Source organism: Erpetoichthys calabaricus, chromosome 9, assembly GCF_900747795.2.
Source record: "Erpetoichthys calabaricus chromosome 9, fErpCal1.3, whole genome shotgun sequence".
Lineage (NCBI taxonomy): Eukaryota > Metazoa > Chordata > Cladistia > Polypteriformes > Polypteridae > Erpetoichthys > Erpetoichthys calabaricus.
In genome coordinates this window covers 40,403,641-40,423,776 of record NC_041402.2, presented here as the reverse complement: position 1 = coordinate 40,423,776, position 20,136 = coordinate 40,403,641, and the positions used below count along the sequence as shown (strand labels likewise).

The following is a 20,136-nucleotide window of genomic DNA, read 5'->3' as shown; positions in this document are numbered from 1 at the left end:
GACGCAGGAATCCCACATTTTCTACCTCCGAGAGTGGCTGGTCACTCAATGCAATGTACTCGATAATTGCCTGTGTTATTTTCACAGCACGTGGATTGTCTCTGGACATTTTCTCTCGTCTTGCAAGAGTTTGCTGCAGCGTGGGTTGTGTTGGTTTAGAAGCGTGGGTAAACTCTTTGTACTCGTTATCGTGTTGGGATTTTAGGTGCTTGATTAAATTACTTGTGTTAAATGCGCTACCTTTTGAGCCTCCTCTGGACAATTTCGCTGAGCACAATTTGCAGTCCGCCTTTGTTTTGTCGTCTTCATTCACTTTGAAATAGTTCCACACGGCTGACATGTCTCGCCTCGCCTTCTCCCCACTCTGAGCTGCAGCCGGGGCCTGGGGGCGGGCACTCGGCGCCTGTGATTAACCCCTTACACGCCACTCAAACATAGACATTTCTCAGACCGTGGTATCGGTCCCCGGTATCGGGGGACTTTTAACGAGTACGAGTACTTTAGAAAATGTGGTATCGAGGCCGATACCAGATACCCGTTTCGGTATCGGTGCATCCCTAGTAATAATATAAAAGTGACAGAGCCATTAGGATCTGGAGATTGTAATTTAATAGATTTTATATAATAATAATAGAGCATATTCAAAAATTAAAACTGTTAAGTTTAACTTTAGTAGGGCAACATTTTCAGCCAATTATAGCAAAATGTATAAAAAGAGAAACTGGGAATAACGCTGAGGTGTAGAGAAGGTTTGAAAAGCACACAATGCAGGCCAAAGAAATGTACGTACAATGAGAAATTAAAGAGAATTCTGCAGTGGATAAATAAACAAAAGAAGGGGAAAAAACAAAGCGCATCACAACAAGTCTAACGGCAGGACTTATGAGAGCGAAGGGTGAAGAGGACATCAGCAGAGCGAAAAGGCAGTCAGGCAGACGAAGGGCGAGAAGGCCCAACGAGGACAAGAGCAGTCAGGAAGGACAATTCAAATATTCAAACTGAGAAGACGTCAGTGCTATGAAGGTGCATTTTTCGGAGGTTCACTTCAGGTGCAGTGCTGTCCTCCGGTGTCAGTTTGTAGGTATTAGTGAGGACGGTTCAATTCTGTGGGTGTGGGCGCCCATTTGTTTTTATTACTCTTTTTGTGCGTAACTTTTCACTTTTTGCTTTTCTTTTTCTGTCCGGCCGTCGTGAACTGTCTGTGAAAAAAGGAGGAGGAAGAAAAGGCTTTTTGTTGGATTTTCTCTTCCTCACTTTTGGCTTTCCAGTCCCTGTGATCCTCGCTTACGGCAGCTGCACTTCTTTTTCTGGCTTTTGTGAAATTTCTTGCATTGAGTTTTGAATGTTTGCAAGGCTGTACTGTAAATCGCTAACGGCCACTCTGGAAGAAGCCAGAATTTTGTTTTCTGAGCAGCCATCACTGTCTGAGTCTCAGTTCTCCAGTCCCCTGGTGGTCCGGGTGCCCGGAGTCTGAAGCTGTGCAGTGATGCCATTGCATGGGGCACCACACTGGGAGGGAGCGTATAGCGTTGTGTGCTCCAGCATGAAGACCCCCACGTAGCGTCAGAACACACAAGTTCAACTTACAGCCAATGAAGGAACTTGCGGCTTAAGGTGGGCCGTCATCTGGAGTACCCGTCCTGCGCCATCTCCAGATGTGGTACTGAATGGGCCGCCCTCGCTGGGATGTGGCGGAGTCGTTTTATTGCAGGTTTCTGTGTTTGCTTTGTCTTAACGTATTCAGTAAGGTGGCTGTTTCACCTTAATTTATTTTGATTATGTGTCACAGTGCTGTGGGGGGTTTTGTAGTGAGGGTACACCCCCCAATGGTGAATGGGGGCACAATCAGTGAGGCTGGCACAGCCAGTTGGTCGATTTGATGGCAGAGCACCAGGGCAGGGTAAGGCTGGGGGACTCAGCAGTTGGCAGGAGTTCAGGGGATGTCGAGACCCCAGGAGGTCCGAGGGGCTCATGAATGTTCGCTCTTCTCAGAGGAGCTTTATCTTTTGCTGTTGGTGGTCCTTTTCATAGATTTTTGAGGGAGGTCTTTCACTCGTTTCTTAAGGTAGGAGCCGTTTGCTTTGTTTTAGTGTACACCACAGTGGGGGGATTTTCATAGCCTTGTACAGTATGTCCCACTTGTGTTTTTTAATCTATTTTTCCTTTAAATCAGGTTTCCATCATGAGCTGTGTGCCTTTTTAAAATGACCTTCATTTGGTCCCAGTCAGCCCGACTACTAGCAGGACGTCGGCCTCTGATGGCAGCCTGTGACATTGTGCAGTTTAGGGACCTTCGAAACCGGACCCGATCTTATTTTGGCAAATTTGTTAGCCTTTTCTTGTCAAAATCGCCCTAATGAAAAGACTATGAAGACCCCAATTGCAAAAGTCACACAAAAGTATGCAGTTGAGTGACATTCTTTAAAACTTCAAATGATTAAATATAATAAAAATACAATGCAAGTAAAGTTACAATACCACACACGCATTGGCGAATTTCAAGCCCTGAAAATCTAAAGTGCCTTCCAAGACCCCAGGCCAGTCCTTACAAGTTTTGGAGTGGTCTTACTCAAGTCCTCCACCAGCACAGCTGGCCAGTTGGCGTTTTCGAGGGTCACAGTGACTACTGTAGACCTCAGGACTCTGGCCCACAAAGCCCACCAGCCTTTCATGTTAACACACAGTAAACTCATTCATTCTCAAACCTGCGTAGACCAACACTGGATCACAGGGGTGGTGGGCACAGACCCACCCTGGCAGTGGTTCAAGTCCTATCTGACTGATAGGCAAGCATTTGTTAGTCTTGGAAACAGCAGATCCAGCTCAGCGCCAGTCACACAAGGAGTTCCTCAGGGTTCTGTCCTCGGCCATCTTCTCTTCTGTATTTATATGCTTCCATATTATTTGTAGTTTTGGACTGGGTTATCATTTTTATGCAGATGACACTCAACTTTATTTCAATGTTAAAAGTGGAACTTCATCAGAGATCTCTCAGCTCACAACCTGCCTCAGTGAAATTAATACCTGGATGGAGCAGAACTCTTTAAAATTAAATGGCAACAAAACTGACCTCCTGAAAATTGGGACTAAAGTGCAACTGAATAAAATGAGCTCCTTCCCAGACCATCTTGGCGGTGATCTCATCAGACCTGCAAAGAATCTTGGTGTCATTTTTGATTTCTCCCTTTCTTATTCCGCCCACATAAATCACATTAAGAAACTTTCCTACTTTCACCTCTGTAACATATCCCGTGTTCACTCCTTCCTCTCCTTTTCTAACACTGAAAAACTTGTCCATGCTTTTATCACATCCTGCATTGATTGTAATTCCCTACTGGCAGGTGCCCCTTCTAATCTTATATCACAGCTCCAGCTTATTCAAAACTCGAGTCCTTACACGAACGAGCAGCAGCGAGCACATCACACCCATCCTGCTCCGTCTCCACTGGCTCCCTGTGTCTTACAGAATCGAATATAAAATCCTACTAATAACCTCCAAAGCCTTAAATAACCTCGCACCAAACTACATCAGTGACCTTCTCCATCACTATGTGCCTGTCCGCCCATTAAGGTCCTCTGATTCTGGCCATCTTGTTGTGCCCCTCACTAATCTACACTCCATGGGTGACAGGGCCTTCAGCTGTATAGCGCCCAGACTCTGGAATGACCTACCAAAATTAATTAGATCAGCTGACTCCATGAATTCTTTTAAAAAACAACTCAAAACTCATCTGTTCAGGAAGGCTTTTAGCTCTACTTGACTTTATTACCTTTCTCTCACTTTACATCTCTGTCAAGATGCTCATGTAACCTGTATGTGTGTGCTAGACCATCAATTATGTTGTCTGTTAGGATTTTTCTCTGAATTTACTGTCTTAATCTTCTTTATGTATTTATCTGGTTTGTACAATGCTATATACTGTATACCCTGCCGTTCTTTCTTAAACTCTGTGAAGTGCCTTGAGCATGGGAAAGGCGCTATATAAATAAAATGTATTATTATTATTATTTAAGGCAGGAAACAACACATCAGTCCATCGCAGAGCCCACCCAACCAATCGCACAATCACATGGGGCCAATCTGAGAAGCGGCAGCTAACCGACCAGAGGACTAAAATATTCAGAGGTAGACTCACACGGACACGGGGAACGTCGTATGGACGCTGGATCTGTGAGAGGCTTTCCTGCTCCCATTTATAAATATCTCATTTCTGGTGTGTGTCACTCCACCCTGCCATTTAGGGCAATGCGGACCCTCCCTAAATCAGCTTATAAAACCGTCTTGTCCAGCTGCACTCCTGATTTACCCTCAAGGGTCGTATTTCTGGGTGTTATTTCATTACTCAGAGGCGACACGGCTGCCCATCAAAAGCGCACACTGTAAGTGATCCCAAGGTGTGCCGCGTCGGCCTCAGGCCACTGTTTGGGTGACTTTGCTCTTCTCCATTGTGCCAGTCTCACCACCTCACTTTAGCCTTGCACAGCACACACCACCCCACCAGTCCCACTGCTCCACATCTGAAAACTCTGAGGGGAAAGGAATCCCAGAAGCCCCGGGGGGTGACCCGTCAAGCTCAGTGGTGTGAGGCCCGTGGTCTGGAGCAGCACTCAAAGGGTTAACGAATTTCTGCTTTTGTTGAGTGAATTCCTCATTTGGCCACATTTAACTTGTGAGAGCAAACAGTGGCAGCTCTGTTACATTTAAGAGCTGGTAAATCGAGATATTGTCTCGCTACTTCCTTGGTGACAGCGTTTGCTTTCACAACTAGCAAAAACATTAAGCATTCTTCGGGTTTTTAGCCTCCCTGCTTTGGCGCGGGTTTCTACCATGAAGAATTAGCAAACATTTTGTAGCTGACAGCAGATGAGATTTGCAGATTTGATGTCGGCATTCTTGGCTGTGGCTCCACTTCACATGGTTCATGGCTTCTGTACTTTTGGGTCGGGGGGCACCTGTCGAAGTGTAGGTGTGGAGTACGAGATGTTTGCTGGGCTGCTGGAGGAAGAGCACAGCAGCAAAACAATAGCAGGCGGCACAGCGCTGGCAGCTCAACGTCAACCCTCACTTGAAAAGCCAAAGTGCGGCCGTCACGAACTGGAGACCCCCAGTCTAGAGCAGTCGTGGGGGTGCTACTAGGCTTCTTGTCTATCACATGCATTTTAACAAATAAAAACTGCAAAACATCCACACCAAAGCAGAGCTTCCAGCTCCACACGCAGTACCCTCCAGAATGTTTTTCCTTGATTTACTCCTCCACTTCACGTTTTAAAATTACAAATCAAACAATTCAACCCTGATTAAAGTGCACATGGCAGACTTTCACTTAAGGGGATTTGCAGACATTTTGGTCACACATGTAGAAATGACAACACTTTTCTCCATGGCCGCTCCCCAATCTCAGAGCAGTGTCAGGTCCGTTAAGGCGGTCATATTTAGTACTCTGTTGCATATCCCTAGCGTGCAATGACTGCTTCAAGTCTGCGATTCTTGGCCATCACCAGGGGCTGAGGATCTGCTTAGGTGATGTTCTGCCAAGCCACTGATGCAGCCATCTTCACCTCCTGCTTGTTTCTGGGCTTATCTCCTTACGTTTTCTCTTCAGCATATGGAAGGCCTGCTCGGTTGGGTTGAAGTCGGGTGACTGGCTTGGCCATACAAGAATTTTCTCTTTTTTAGCTTTAAAAATCTCCTGTGCTGCCTCAGTAGTATGTCTGGGGTCATATCTTGTTGGGTTTGGAGGCATTTGCTGGAACTCAAGCAGATGAGATGTTTCTATACCCCTCACTGTCGTCAGCAGTCACGTCACCAGTGCGCTGGTATCTGTGGCAGCCATAACACCCCCAGCACCATGTTTAATAGATGAGGTGGTCTGCTTTGGATCTTGGGCAGTTCCTTTTTGTCTCCACAGTTCCCTCTTCCCATCACTCTGGTCAGGTTATTTGTCTCATCTGCCTACAAGACCTTTTTCAGAATTTTGCAGGCTCTTTTAAGTCCTTTTGTGCAAATTGTAATCTGGCCATCCTGTTTTTGTGGCTAACTAGTGCTTTCCATCTTGTAGTGTGGCCTCTGTATTTTTTATGAAGTCTTCTGTAGATAGTTGTCTCTGACACATTCACATCTGCCTCCTGTCGACTGTTTTTGATCTGTCAGACTGGCATTTGGGGCTTTTTTTACCATAGTGAGGATTCTTCCATCATCAGCAGTGCAGGTCTTCCATGGCCTACAAGTCCCAGTGATTACTGAGCTCACCAGTGCACTCTTTCTTCTTAATGATAATCCAAGCAGTTGATTTAGTTAAGTTTTTACTGCTGTCTCAAATGGTTTTACTCTTATTTTCCATCCCCATAATGGCTTCTTTGACTTTCATTGGCACAGCTCTTATCCTCATGTTAAACAATGGCAACTAGAGACTCCAAAGGTAGTCTGTAGGTAGAAGCAGGCTGAGGTATCTTATGATGAAGCGATGAAACCCACGTGAGGATTCACAAACACCTGTGACACCAATCATATGGTGCCCTGAAATGGGGGGACCATGTAGAAGAAGTGTTGTCATTTCTACACGGTGTGACCAGAATGTCTGCAATGTGCACTTTAATAACGATGTCTGAATTGTTTGATTTGTAATTTTAAACTGCAGAGCAGAGGGGCAAATCAACAAGATGTGCCTTTGTCCCAAACATTATGGAGGTCACTGTCCTGGACTTCAGTTGTACTTGGTTTGAAGTTGTTTCACCATCGTAATGAAGCACTGAACATTGGGTGAAACACCCTTTTAGATACGGAATGTCCGTCGTGTGTGGACTCTTTCTGTCCATCTGTCCACAGTGTACCAAACCCGAGAATGGAACGAGTTGAAACAATCGGATGCCTTGAGAAATTTGGTTGGTTCAGGACATGGACGTGACAGGGGAGTCATCTGGCAGTGCAGAGCAGGACAGCAGCGTGGGTCTGGTCACCCGGCTGCCACCCACAGTCACCAGTGGGCACACACTACAGCAGAGGATCGAGAACGGCTTCATGTTATGCCCTGTTGGTCCCTTCGGCCCAGTGATGGCATAAATGGGTCTGGAAGTTAGACAGATGTGTGTTTGATAATGGATGGTATTCAGTGATCGAAATCTTCCATTAACTTCTAGTTCTTCTGCCCAGTCGTAACACTGGAAGTAACCACAGAGGAGATACCAGTCCATCACAGGACACATTCACACACCTACATTACGCCATTTTAGGGGTGTCCATTAGAGGGGCTTATTTTAGATATGCAGTTACACAGAAGCAAAGCTGATGTTTTTCAAGCCATACTTGTTTATATCTGAAGCACAGAAGTGTCGAGGTAAGGCAGTTACACTCACCAATCATGAAGTTGGAGACGTGTTGCATATTGGTTAGCACGCCAAGTAAGGTTCTCACTCAAGTCCACACAATAATGATGGCCCTCTAAACCTGTAATATGGTCGTCTCGGCGTCCAACGTTCAAACCCCATACTTGATGGGTGTCTGTCCTGGGTTTGCACAATGTGATGGTGAATGAAATGTGATTAGAAGTGAAAAGATGCCGACAGCAGATGAGCCGACTGCGCAACTGCACTTGTTTTCTGAGGCATTGCTTTGTTGACGTTCCTTTGCTGTTGTGATCTTGCATTATGAGAATTGCATAATTGAATGTCATTTGAGGAATTTAATCAGTGAGTTAAAAAAAGAAGCAGACTTCTGAAAGTAAGCCATTAGAATTTCCTCCTGCCCGAGTTTCAGTCATACGAAGACCACCATCTGTGACGGGCAGGGTGGGTCAGTGTGTTTGACGACTTCTTCACCTGTAGGACATCCTTTCTGTCTTCTTTGTCTGAAACTACATTTGTGCACCCTTTGAAATGGAAGATGTCTCATTTTGGTGGGGAAGGGACATGGACAGGAAAGGGGGCTGGGATGTGCCCGAGATGTTTCATTGGGAATTACACCCCTCCGCCATCAAGAAGCCACAGGATTCCTTTAATGAAGGCTGATACAGAGGCCTACTGTTTCTCTGCCATGAGGAGAGGTGTCTGCACTGTTCCATCCATGGAGGAGGCCCTGCGGTAGCAAAGTCCAAGCTAGACCGGAGACCAACCAACATACTAAGACAGAGAGCCACCTACTAGTAAGCAGATGGACACAAGATGAACTGCTGCTTAGGTTGTAATGCTGTTTTTGTCTCACTCACGTTATTGCGCTTCTTTTCATGTGATTAGAGACCTCCAGTTCATTTCTACACCGGCTCTGGTACTTTACTTTATCTCAGTGCCTGGGGTTCCAGATCTAAAAGAAAAGAGGAAGTGCTGAACTCCAGTAGTAGTCACCCCTGACAATGTGGGAAGAGTTTGGGATTTGGGAGGTTCAGATATGGTCTTCGTAATAACGGCTCTTAAAAGGAACAGGGTCACGCTTTTCTTACGTGTTTGCTGGGTTTTCCTCCAAAATGTGGTCGTTGCATTGGTGACTCTAAACGAAGTGTCATTGTTGTGTATGTGTGGCTGTGACCCCATCTGCTCTGTCCCAACGTGACCCTGAAGTGGATCAAGCAGGTTTGAGAAGGGATTTATGTCTAACTAACATAAAAACCCAGTCAGGGTGGGAACACGCTAAATCTAACAAGCCATGTCTGGGCCAATAAATTAAAATTTAAATGGAAGGCCCAAGGCCTAAGCAGCAGTGCTTTGTGGCTCCAGAGTTCAGCCCAGTCATTGAATGAGGAGCGGACACCTACTTCCAGTGTCCACCTTGATGTTCCCTGGGTGCTCTGGTTGATTCCACAGCCCAACACAGGAAGTAGTTAAGATTGCCTGGTGAATTGCACCCGTGGTGTTGTGTGGCCCATGTCAGTCTGTTGCCATCTCCCTGATGCTCCAGCGCCCCCATAACTCTGCACTACAATACGCTGGTTTAGAAACTGAAAGGATAAAAGCAGAAATTAAAAAATTCTTTAAACTTTAAAACATGTAAGCTGTCTGGTTATTTTTGAATGCCAAGTGTTCACGGTGAAGCCCGTGTACGGACCCTGCTGGTGGATGATGTTTTAGGAGGTTTAGATAGAACACAACATGAGGTCCTGCCAGCTACAGCGACCTGAGTTAGACACACATCAGCGTAAAGTTTAATTTGTCACAGGAGAACGCAGGACAGCAGAATATGGGTATACACCTGGAGGGGCTCTTTGCCATCACCCTGAGCCGAAGCAGAGCCATGCCACACCAAAGCCTGATGAGTGCCAATGCCAGGATGTTAAAGTGACTTCATATCGACAAGAGAGGTAAAGGCCATTAAGGGGGTTAGATATCTGAGAGTAACGTCAACATCTCGGACAATCTGGAGACAATCGTGCAGATTCCTGCAGAAATGGATCTTAAAATGTGTGTCTTAATGAGAGTCTCACTAAACATCGACTATAATATAAATACAACCGTATGTGTCCTTACTGAATATTTAAATATTATGTGGAATATCCAGGATGTCTAGGAAGAGTGTCCTTGAGTGGCCCACCCAAAGCCCAGGCTTGAGCCCCACAGAACATCTGAGGGGAGACCTGGAGAGGACACTTTAGAATCCACTGTGCGTCCTTTTGGAGGAGCCTCCTCTGCTTTGAAAATGGATCAACATTCAGGCTCAGAGGTTCTCCTCCCGTGTTTAATGCCATATTCTAGGGGGCTCTCATCATTCAACAACACAAACATCACTGGATCTGCAGTAAGGCTTCATCTGCAAAATATTTAACGTGTTGTGTGCATGACAGCCCACATTTAACACACACGACACCCCCGTGCACAGCTAAAAACTAACAGACGGTCTTCCCATATTGATGCAAAATATTTTATTTGAAAAAAGAAGAAAACAGATGACAGCTAATATTTTAAATGCAAAATAAAGTCAAAAAAAGAATAGCAACTTATCTGAAGGAGAGGGAGCAAAAAAGACATGTGATAGGTGAAAATACAAAATATTTACAGTATAAATTTATAGTGCAAATAGTGTTTATTGTCTAAACCACTTCATAAAATGTGAACTAAAAAAACAGACTTACTACTTCATTACACGAGGCCACAGGCAGCGGGATGCACCAGTTTTGAGTCTCCTTCACAATGTCCTCTCCGCTCCCAATCCACCTGCAGTATATCGAGGCTACTTGATCTCGTTACAACCCTTTATTGTCCTAAACATCACTTCTCGGTGCTTTCATTTTATAAAGATGGATCCTTTGAAGATTTATGAACCAACAGCTAAGAACAGAAGTTGCCCGATTTAATAAAATGTCTTTTCCAGTGATGTGTGTATGAGAGAAAGCCATGCTGCTGATAAAAAACACGGATTTCTTTGGTGGTCCACGTGGCAGATAACGGGAGACCACTGGGGACAATTAAACCTCCCAAAAGATTACAATAAAAGCCAGTTTGTGTTGTACACACACCGTCACACACACACCACCCAAGTATGCTGCGCCCAATCGGTACATCTAAATTATACTAAAGACACTACAAGCAAAACATGCTAAGCACAAACGTATGCGAAAAGGGCAGATGTCGATTTCAACATAAAAATACAACACAAGTTTGACGTGATAACAGAACTGTGGCTTACAAAGTGCGGTAATGTGAACGGCACAATGTCAGTTCAGTTCACTAACTCGCTGGCAATGAAACTTTGAACGTGAGAAGAATTCATTAACATACAGTGATAAAATGTCCAGAGTCGCAGATGAACGAAGGACTACGAGAAGGCCGTGGATGGCGTTAATGTTAAGAGGATGCTGCTTTACTTGACGAGGAACTAACTGACTTGTAAAGTTTCAAGTTTCTCCTTTTCAAAAGCAGCATCCTCTTTCTCTTTCCTCTCTGCACGTAAACATTACAGCAGGAATTAACGTCTAAATCAGACAAGTCTGTTGCTAAAAAACTTGATAACCATATTCAGTAAAACAAAAGTGTGTGTTTATCATCAATAATGAGAACAACGCGTCAAACCATTTCTGCTCCCTGTGCTGAACACAGACGTGCAGAGCTGACCTACAATGCTTCATTTTACACAAAGATCCTTCTGAAACATTTGGGAGAGTAATGGACAGGTATTTAGAAGGTGGATTTGTGGACAATGCTGGAAACTTTAATTGAAACACTTTATCTTCTATACTTAGCGCAGCACAGAAGTGACTCGTGATGAACAGAGGTATGCGTAGAAGGTTCATGGACAGATATAAAATAAATACGCACAAGGTTCAAAGCAATATTGCATTTCATAGTTTTGTACAAAATATAAGATTGTTTACTGTATTACTTCTGAATATTTATATTTAAATGTGAATGTATACAAAAAGTTTTGTATATATATATATTTTCATTTATATTAAAACATCACACACAAAATCAGACAGGCCATAATGTAGTTCAGTTCCTCCAGTAAAATATTAAAAAGAAATATTTGTTATCTATAATCTCATAGTGAAAACTTTTATAAAGTGTGCTTATTTAAAAAAAAAAAAACATATAAAATGCCTTTACACAATAAAACGAGCAATAAAAACAACAACACACTGCTTTTGCAGAATGGGTTCACAGTGCTAAGGTGGAAATCGACAAAAAAATAAATAAATAAAACAGAAAATGCAAACCCAAGTATGAATGTGAAGAGAGAGTGGGCTTTATTACTGCTCTGGTGGTCAGTTGGTAATCCACCCCATGGCTTCTAGTTCAGGGCGCCGAGTCGTCCTGCACACTCACCCTCACCGCTACACTGACAAAGGACGTGGAAAGATTCACATCAGAAAGTAAACCCTGCCAAAAGGAAAGAGAATCCAAACTGGGAGACCACCACCACGTTTAAGGAGTTAGGACATCAGCTAGCCAATCAAAAGAGGCAGCAGCAACATGGACAACCTGAAAGAGGCAGAGTATTTCGGTACCATGACACACTTCAGTTCCCAGAAGTAATCCGAGTGCGTTTCACCTCTTTCACAAGACACACCGCAGGGCGAGTCTCTGTCAGGCACACGACAGTCGCTAGATTTAGGTTTCACTTAATTGTAGCTTTGCTCCCCTCTTAGCCAGGCTGAGTGGCCTTATGATTAAGGCACTGGACTGTAAGCCATAAGGCTGCTTATTTCACTGCCCGTCTCCGCCTCACTGTCTGACCCTGAGCGTGTCACCTAACCTGCCTACGCTGCAATAAATCCAAAAATGTAAACAACTGTGGAGCCGTACACGTAAAGCACCCGGGGACAGCACTCATGATGTCAGATAAAGGTTCAGCTGTTTCCTCTCCTTGGGCTCTGTATGCCTGGAGATCGAGACTCAAGCACAGCTCTCACATTCTGATGCTTTAAAGTTCCAAAATACACAAAGCAAAAACGTTTAAGGAAGCAAGCAAAGGCAACCCTAACCCTAACCCTAACCCTGTCCTCTAAAGTCGCTTATCCATCATAAGGTCACAGGACTCCAGAGAAGGTCCTTTAAACCAGGATGTTTTGGCGGCAGTCTACACAATGCAGGCTCACCGACAAACCAAACTTCATCTTTACCAGGTAAAAAAAAAAAAAATGTAAATATCATGATTGCATAAGCATTCAAATGAAACCTAAACGAATGCGGAGCTGCATAACACTATTAATTAGTTCAGTGACTCCTGTAAGTGTAGTAACAGCAGCTGTCATGATTAATAATAATAAAACATCTACACAAAGCACTGTTAATGGAGCATGGCAAACAGTCATCATGTTCTTTGAATGTTCCCATGAGCACCGTCTTCTCAATCAGAACAAGCCAAAAGCGGCCTTCTAACACGTAAACCGCCAACATCACAACATCCCTACACACCCTACTGTTGGACAAGGAGGAAAAATAAAAGAAACCATGGTAAGGACTGCCACAGCAGTGAAAGAGCTGCTGACATTAGTGGGAAGTAAAAATGTTGCAACGTTGACCAAAGCAGGCATTACGTTCGCATCAAACTCTCTACAGTAAACAATACTGCAAATCTGAGGATAACATTTATAATGGAATGTGACAAAAGCAAAGCTTTCTGGTCAAAGTGTAAAGTGTCAGGACATGGCAATGATTGTCCTTAATGACAACTGGATGGCATGCTATGATCAGAGGAAAATGGAAATGCTAGATCAAAAACTCTATCAGCACTTTAAAAGTGGCCACATGTTTATTTTAATTATTAATCTGTAATTAGGACGATGATTCAATGCATAAGGTCACAGCTCCGCTGGTGTGACTCATGAATAAAAAGGGCAAGTTTTCAATGGTTCTGACCTAGGCCATACTGAGATCTGTCAATAGGAGACCACCAAACAACCTGACACGACATTAGTACATTTAAGAACACTGGGACTGCGTTGCTTTGCAAGGCTGCCTCAAAAGACGTCTGGCAGTTGCCGCTTAAAAATCAAGAATATGGAGCAGGCAGTCATTAGAATAAAAGTTTTAAATGTACCACAAAGCGGGGCACTGAAAGAAAGGTCAGGGTATTTGTGCCTGATGCTGCCGCTCGGTATGTTCTTCTGGGTCCAAAGTGCCTCAGCCTGCCGAGCATGCAGACTTCTAGATGCGAGTGCGGGTCAAACACCCTCTCAGCTCCAGTGTGCCACAAAATCTCAGAATGCCATCTCTGAACAAACAAATCCCAACTTATCAATATGCTCTCATTACCCACTCGACACCATCAAACCACTTCCAACATATGCAGGGTTTTCCTCCAGCTCAATGTGTGCGCCAGCAGCTGTCAACTGTACTGTTACATCGTCTTAATGCCGTGAAGTACATTTGAACTGCAGCAGACCTCAAGCAGGTAGCTGTTAGCTTTCACCAAGCCTTCACACAGCCTCAAGAAAACAGTTAGTGTTTCCCAATAAGTTTTAGCCATCTGCGCTTCAAAAACCTTCGTGAACTCAACCCAGACATTCAAAAATATTCAGTATTTAAGAAATATTTACCAATTTACAGAGTGGGGACAAAAAGTTGCCTGCAGATACCTTTTTGAAAGAGTAAAGAAAAACTGAATATAACCTACTCAGTGTTTATTGTGAGCGATGACAAGCACAGTGCTACTCTAGGCTGATTCTCCAAAATGCTTTTATTGTTTTTAGGATAAGACACCTGGATCCCCCAAATTCATGTCCATATTGTTCGTGCCCTCCTGCATTCGCTTGCCATTCCTTTTTCGGCTGCTACGCCCTGAAGAGGCTTTGACGTTGGTGGCACTTACCGTGAATTCCCCACTACTCTTAGTCAGGTATACTGTGGGAGTTTGATTTATCAGCTCAAATTTATCTTCCGGCGTCAATGTGCTCTTAGAGATTTTCCGTTTGGCCTTGAGCTGAGACAAAGGTAAAGGAGGCTGTGGCCGAGAATCCCGGACATCCACTTGGTGGTGAGGCTTAGGGTGAAGGTTTGGCCGTGCGCTCCCCAGGCAGCTCTGTATACTTTGTCGATGACTTCCATTGCTGCTGGTGCCACTGAGTGCTGTGCTGCCCGAGCGGGTCTGTGCCACAGGGATCTCGTCCATTGATTCTGCAGAATCAGAATTATATTCAGCAGGTGGCCCAGCCGGCTGAACTGCGTTTATGTTGTCAGGCATCATGGGAGGTAGTATTTCTCTTTGTGGAAAGGCTGGGATTGGGAGCATCAGGCTCTGAGAGGCAGCAGTGGTAACAGCACCATTGGGAGAATCTAAAAAGCAACAGAGAAGGGTAGGGAAGAGTCAGGGATGAAACAACACAAAAACACTGTCAAGCATGGAAACTGTACTAAAAAGAAAAGAGTGCGCAGGTCAACAGAAATTGGACAGAAAGATGTGAATGATGGAGGCCAGAGTCTGCCAAAAAATATACGCCATCATATGAGCCTAAAAGCATCCAGCTCTCTCCATAAATGCTAGTGACAAAGAGATACTCAGCACCTCAAAGCAGGGCACTGCCAGTCTTAGTCTGCTCGGCGGAGGGGCTGAACACGCACTACGCAAACACTAACATACGTGAGAGCAGCAGGGTTCTTTCTTTAAGGCAATAAGGAATCAATACTATCCTCCAACAGCTAATAAAAAGTGTTTTTATTCATGTGCAACATTATGCCATGCAACTTAAATATATTAGGAGAGGCTATGACACATCAAGCTTTAACTGGTAGAATTGCCTAAACTGGAAATTTGGTGTAAGGCTTTGCAGCTGAGTCTAAATCAAAAACAAGACTGCTGGCACAGGACAATACTCAGAAAACGAACAGAAAGAAACCACATAGAACATGATGTGCTACACACCACTTGTAATGCTAGTCTTGGGACTTGCCCTGTAATATAATAAATATAATAAATCTTCACAAGGACTGATCTGCTGTAATACAGACAGTGTGTGACTCTAGACAGGAGCAGATTCAATTTAAATAACTGGTCATCAAAGAGGATGCTTGATGCTTGACACTTGAAGGCTTAATATCAATAAATTCCAAGATTTGATTTGAAACAGTAGATTAAAATGTACAAGAATATAATGAATAAAGGAAGTGCCACGTTATTTGGTAGTAAGTGTTATTAGTTGCACACTGGCAGGCATGTTACAAAGCTAAAAGTGTTGAGCTCTCAGACAAGGGTGAGCTCACGTGCAAACGCCACCACAATCGACGCGCACAATTCCTTAAAAAACACCAGCAATAATCTGTCTGGCAATGGCACTACAGTACTTACTAACCTACATGTGATAACTAAACATTAGAGTCCTGCGAAGGCATGAGAGGAAATTTTAAAAATTTCTAAATGTGTGAGTTTTGCTGAGTATTTAATATTATGTGTTCTATATATATTTTTACAGTATACATAATCATGGAACTGCCTCACTTCACAAAGTTGATCACTTGTTTATGTGTATGTCCATTTTATATACTGTATATATTTAGATTTTGCAAGTGGCCAATGATCTTGCATCTGTTCACATACATAAAGAGTAAGGCAAGATTTTGCGTTCACATCCAGATCTAAAGGAGAACTAATTGTCCTAAATTTACAAAGTAAATGAAATCAAAGATGTAAAGCAGTAAGTCGTGTCTTTCTAAGACACTACCAGACCCTGCAGTAATGGCTGCTGCTGCTACTCCTGTTTCAGTTCAGTTCTTACCTGAATCAGAAGGACAGGCTGTTGGTAAGGTGTTTAAACTATTCTCCAGTAATCTATCATTGATAACTTCTGATGGCTGCTTATGGACTTTTTTCTTTCTTTTTTTCTGTAAAAGAGTAATAAGATTAAATAAGCAAACAAGTGATAAAATGAACAAGGCCTCAATTGTTTTTATTATTATTTTTTCATTTAATTTTACTGGAAGAAAAAATATTCCATATAATCAAGTCAAACTTAGCAAAACAGAATTCAACCCGCACCCAAGACATGGCCCCAATTGCCAAACTCGTGACAGCAAAGTCCACTCATATGTACTGCAGAATGATTGACCCCAACACAACCGCAAATGGACGACCACAAGCATGTTGATCTGGGACTGTGCAGTTTGATTAAATATAATGAACTTATCTCTACTAGACAACTGTTACGTATGCAAGTAATTTACATGGTAACAATTCATCTATGCCAGTGGTTCCCAAACTCGATCCTGGGGAGCCACTGTGGCTGTAGGTTTTCGTTCCAACCAATTCACAGTCGGTGATAATAGTCGATAACAACTGAGCTCATTTAATTAGCTGCTCTTTTTTACTCTTCTCTTGTTCTGCATTCAGAATAACACACCAGTATGGTCTTTACATTTATAAGACATTAGAAATATTTCTGTTTTTCTCTAAAGCTGTAAATGCGTAACTCTCTTTTGTTGTTTTCCTGTTATTTTCCCCTTTTCCTGTGTAGTTTGCTCCCTTCATTATACCCTAACAGTGAGAATTAACAACCAGCACAGCAGACACCCAGGGGGATGAAAGCAGCAACAACTTCAGTGTCAGACCCGCTAATTAGTGAATAATCAATTAAATAACCAGAACACCTGCAAAAGCAGATGGGAAGTTAGGTTGAAAATACTGTTAACGACTTAAACAAATCTACATATTCCCCGTATAACTGCTTGTTACATTTTAATAAAAATCTACCAGACTTAAGTTTGTAATTTTTACATTGAGTCCAAAACACAGAAACTGGGAACTAATGACTCACTTAACTAGGCTAAGAGTCCAAAGAAAAACGCAAGTTGGTTGAAACAAAAACCTGCAGCTACAGGGGGTCCCCAGGATCGAGTTTGGGAAACACTGATCTATATAACAATAAAAAAGTGAAATTCCTTAGTAAGCTTAAAGGGTGAGTTTGCTGGCAAAAAAGTGGGCTCTATGCAGGACGTGGTGACCGAAAGGCCTCATCTGAAAAGGCAGTTTCAAGGACAACTGAAAGCATATCTGAGACATTACGGCAGCAGTGGTCAGTGAGGAGAGTGAGATATGCTTGCAAGAGTCATTCAGTTGTCCTGATCAGCTTCTGCTCCTGTAACAGAATCCCTTATTGTCCAGTGTAAGGCCTGCCCAACATACCCAACCACACTCAAACCACAAATTAGAAATGATGTCAAAAGCAACCTACCAATGTACCTCAACTTTCATCTGTTATCATCCAAAAAAAAAACTACAAAGGGGTTACAAAAAGCGGTCTGGTGATGTTATCTTGTGCTATTACCAACATTTCAACATCTTCCATTGTATCTTTTGATGCTGGAGAAAAAGCCAGAAGGAAATGATGCATTTACATCAACCATATTAAGTGGTCTACAACATACAGCAGGAGATCATCGGTGATCAGCAACTACAAATAAAACGCACGTTAAAGCTTTATGAGTGTATTCAAAGACGACAACTATGAACATAACAAGTGTTCTGTGCCATCTGCAGATACTGGCTAGCCAACAAACTAAAGTATTTTAATCTATATAATAAAAATCATATACTGTATATAAGGGTTACATTATTGATAAAAATATTGTAATGAAAAACAAACATGGCATCCTCTGAAACATACAGTAATGGCTTTTTGCTCATCACCAAGCTGTAGTTTATGCTGCAAAGTGCTGGCAGTGGGCTTTCTTGGCTTTTTACAATGCAACATGTCAATGGGGGACAGGGGGAAAGCTCTGAGGAGTTATACATACACTTTATGCAAAAGTACACTTGATTTATCAATTTTCAGTGATACCTAAACTAGACTTGCATGACGTTTGAAGATCTATGTGATCTACTAACAGCTACCTAAAGTTTTTGTTTTTTAAATTCTTCCTTTATTGTGCTGAGAGCTGAAAGGACAGGCAAAAACAACAAGCGATCCTGAGCTCTTTAGTGGGGCTTTGCCAATTTGCATAAATTATTAACTATGTGTTAAGTATACTGACTTAGGGGAAAACTGCAATTTGTATTTGCTGTTATCTACAGTATTTCACTTTTGGCTAAGTGAGCAGCAGGATGGAAAACAGTTTCTGATGCCACTTTACAGCTCCAGCAGACTGGGGTTTAAGACCCTGCCAGGCCACCGTCGGTGTCGAATCAGCTTGTTCTCCCACATTTTTTCTCCAGGTACGTCAGTTTCGCTCCAGTGTGATTACCAGTGACGTTGTCCAGTATGAGTAAGGATGGATATGAGTGTGCTCTGCTTTCTGTCACAGCACAGCGTGCCACCTTGTCTAAACTTTTTCCTGTGGGAACCCCAGTTGATGCATCCTAAATTCCCCTTTTGAAAGTAACATATTAGATTGTATTAATTTATGGTATAAAAAACAGTTTTCTGTTTATTATCTTTAACATTTGTTAATATTATGTAGTTAATTGGGATACTAAAATTAGTTATCAAATCAAGTCAACAAAAAAGAAATTGTCAGTCTCAGTGTTTCTGATATTTTACAACAATAAGACTGTATATCTTTATTTTTCAATTAATATACTAAAAGTCAAAATCTTGATTTTTAGAGTTTCAGAGTAGATACGTAGCAATGAATAAACAATTCACAGACTGTATATTTAATAGCTATTTTAAGAGCAATGAGTTAATTAATGAATGTGACAAATTCATTTTCTGTCGCAGACGCACTTTTCCCCTTTCCAGACACAACAGGACACTCAACTCATACACGCAGAATTGTTTCCAGCTGATTCTGTGAGTGACCCTCTAAACCAGGGGTAGGCAACGTCGGTCCTGGAGTGCCACAGTATGTGCAGGTTTTTGTTCCAACCCAGTTCCTTAACGAGAACTCAATTATTGCTGATGAAGCACATATTGCTTAAGTGACATTTTAATGCTTCATTTTAGTGCTCTCGCTTGTTAAGGTTCTCCAACCTTAATTGCTTATTTCAATCTTAAACTGCTGCATTCAGTGTTTTAATTGCTCCTTATTAGCAATAAGATGTAAAAGACAAAGCAGCCAGCAGTTCTCCAGCTAGCTTTTTTCCAATTACATCTGTGTGTGTTCATCATGCACGGTTTGATTTAATAAAACACTTAATAGAAAAATGTGACAGACTGAAAATGATCTGTTTTAGGCTTCAAATCATTTGGATGATATCCTTGGAAAGGAAAAAAATCTACGATATAAAAGCCTTACATTGCACAGACTAACAAGCCATAAAATTAAATAAGGTCTGAGATTGGCAATGATTGGTTTCTAATTAAGCAATTGGGTTGGAATGAAAACCTGTAGCCACTGCGGCTCACCAGGACCGACATTGCCTACCCGTTTTACATCTTATTGCTAATAAGGAGCAATTAAAACACTGAATGCAGCAGTTTAAGATTGAAATAAGCAATTAAGGTTGGAGAACCTTAACAAGCGAGACCACTAAAATGAAGCATTAAAATGTCACTTAAGCAATATGTGTTTCATCAGCAATAATTGAGTTCTCGTTAAGGAACTGGGTTGGAACAAAAACCTGCACATACTGTGGCACTCCAGGACCGACGTTGCCTACCCCTGCTCTAAACCAAGACAGAGACAAATTACTAATTAAACTCCATTGCCAGCCATTAGTTCAGTTTGAAGCTGTCCCTTTACCTCCTCAATATGGCACTGATGTCGTAAGTATGAGTTTCTGGAAATCTTTATGACTATTTCAATTCTAATATGTATATAACTTTCAGGAACCTTAACTAGTCA

The 20,136-nt window shown here is 42.6% G+C and overlaps 1 protein-coding gene across 2 annotated transcripts in view; it reads right to left on the bottom strand.

Moving 5' to 3' along the window:
- Nucleotides 1-9,822: 9,822 nt before the first annotated feature.
- The window catches only part of zdhhc1 (zinc finger DHHC-type containing 1), an 88,740-nt gene continuing 78,426 nt past the window's right edge, over nt 9,823-20,136 (bottom strand). For both annotated transcript variants that reach the window (XM_051931687.1, XM_028809344.2), the window contains 2 exons: nt 16,134-16,239; nt 9,823-14,697 (listed from right to left, as the gene is read on the bottom strand). In XM_051931687.1, the coding sequence (XP_051787647.1) occupies nt 14,111-14,697; nt 16,134-16,239 (693 nt within the window). In that variant the 3' untranslated portion in view covers nt 9,823-14,110. The remainder of the gene's footprint in view (nt 14,698-16,133; nt 16,240-20,136) is intronic.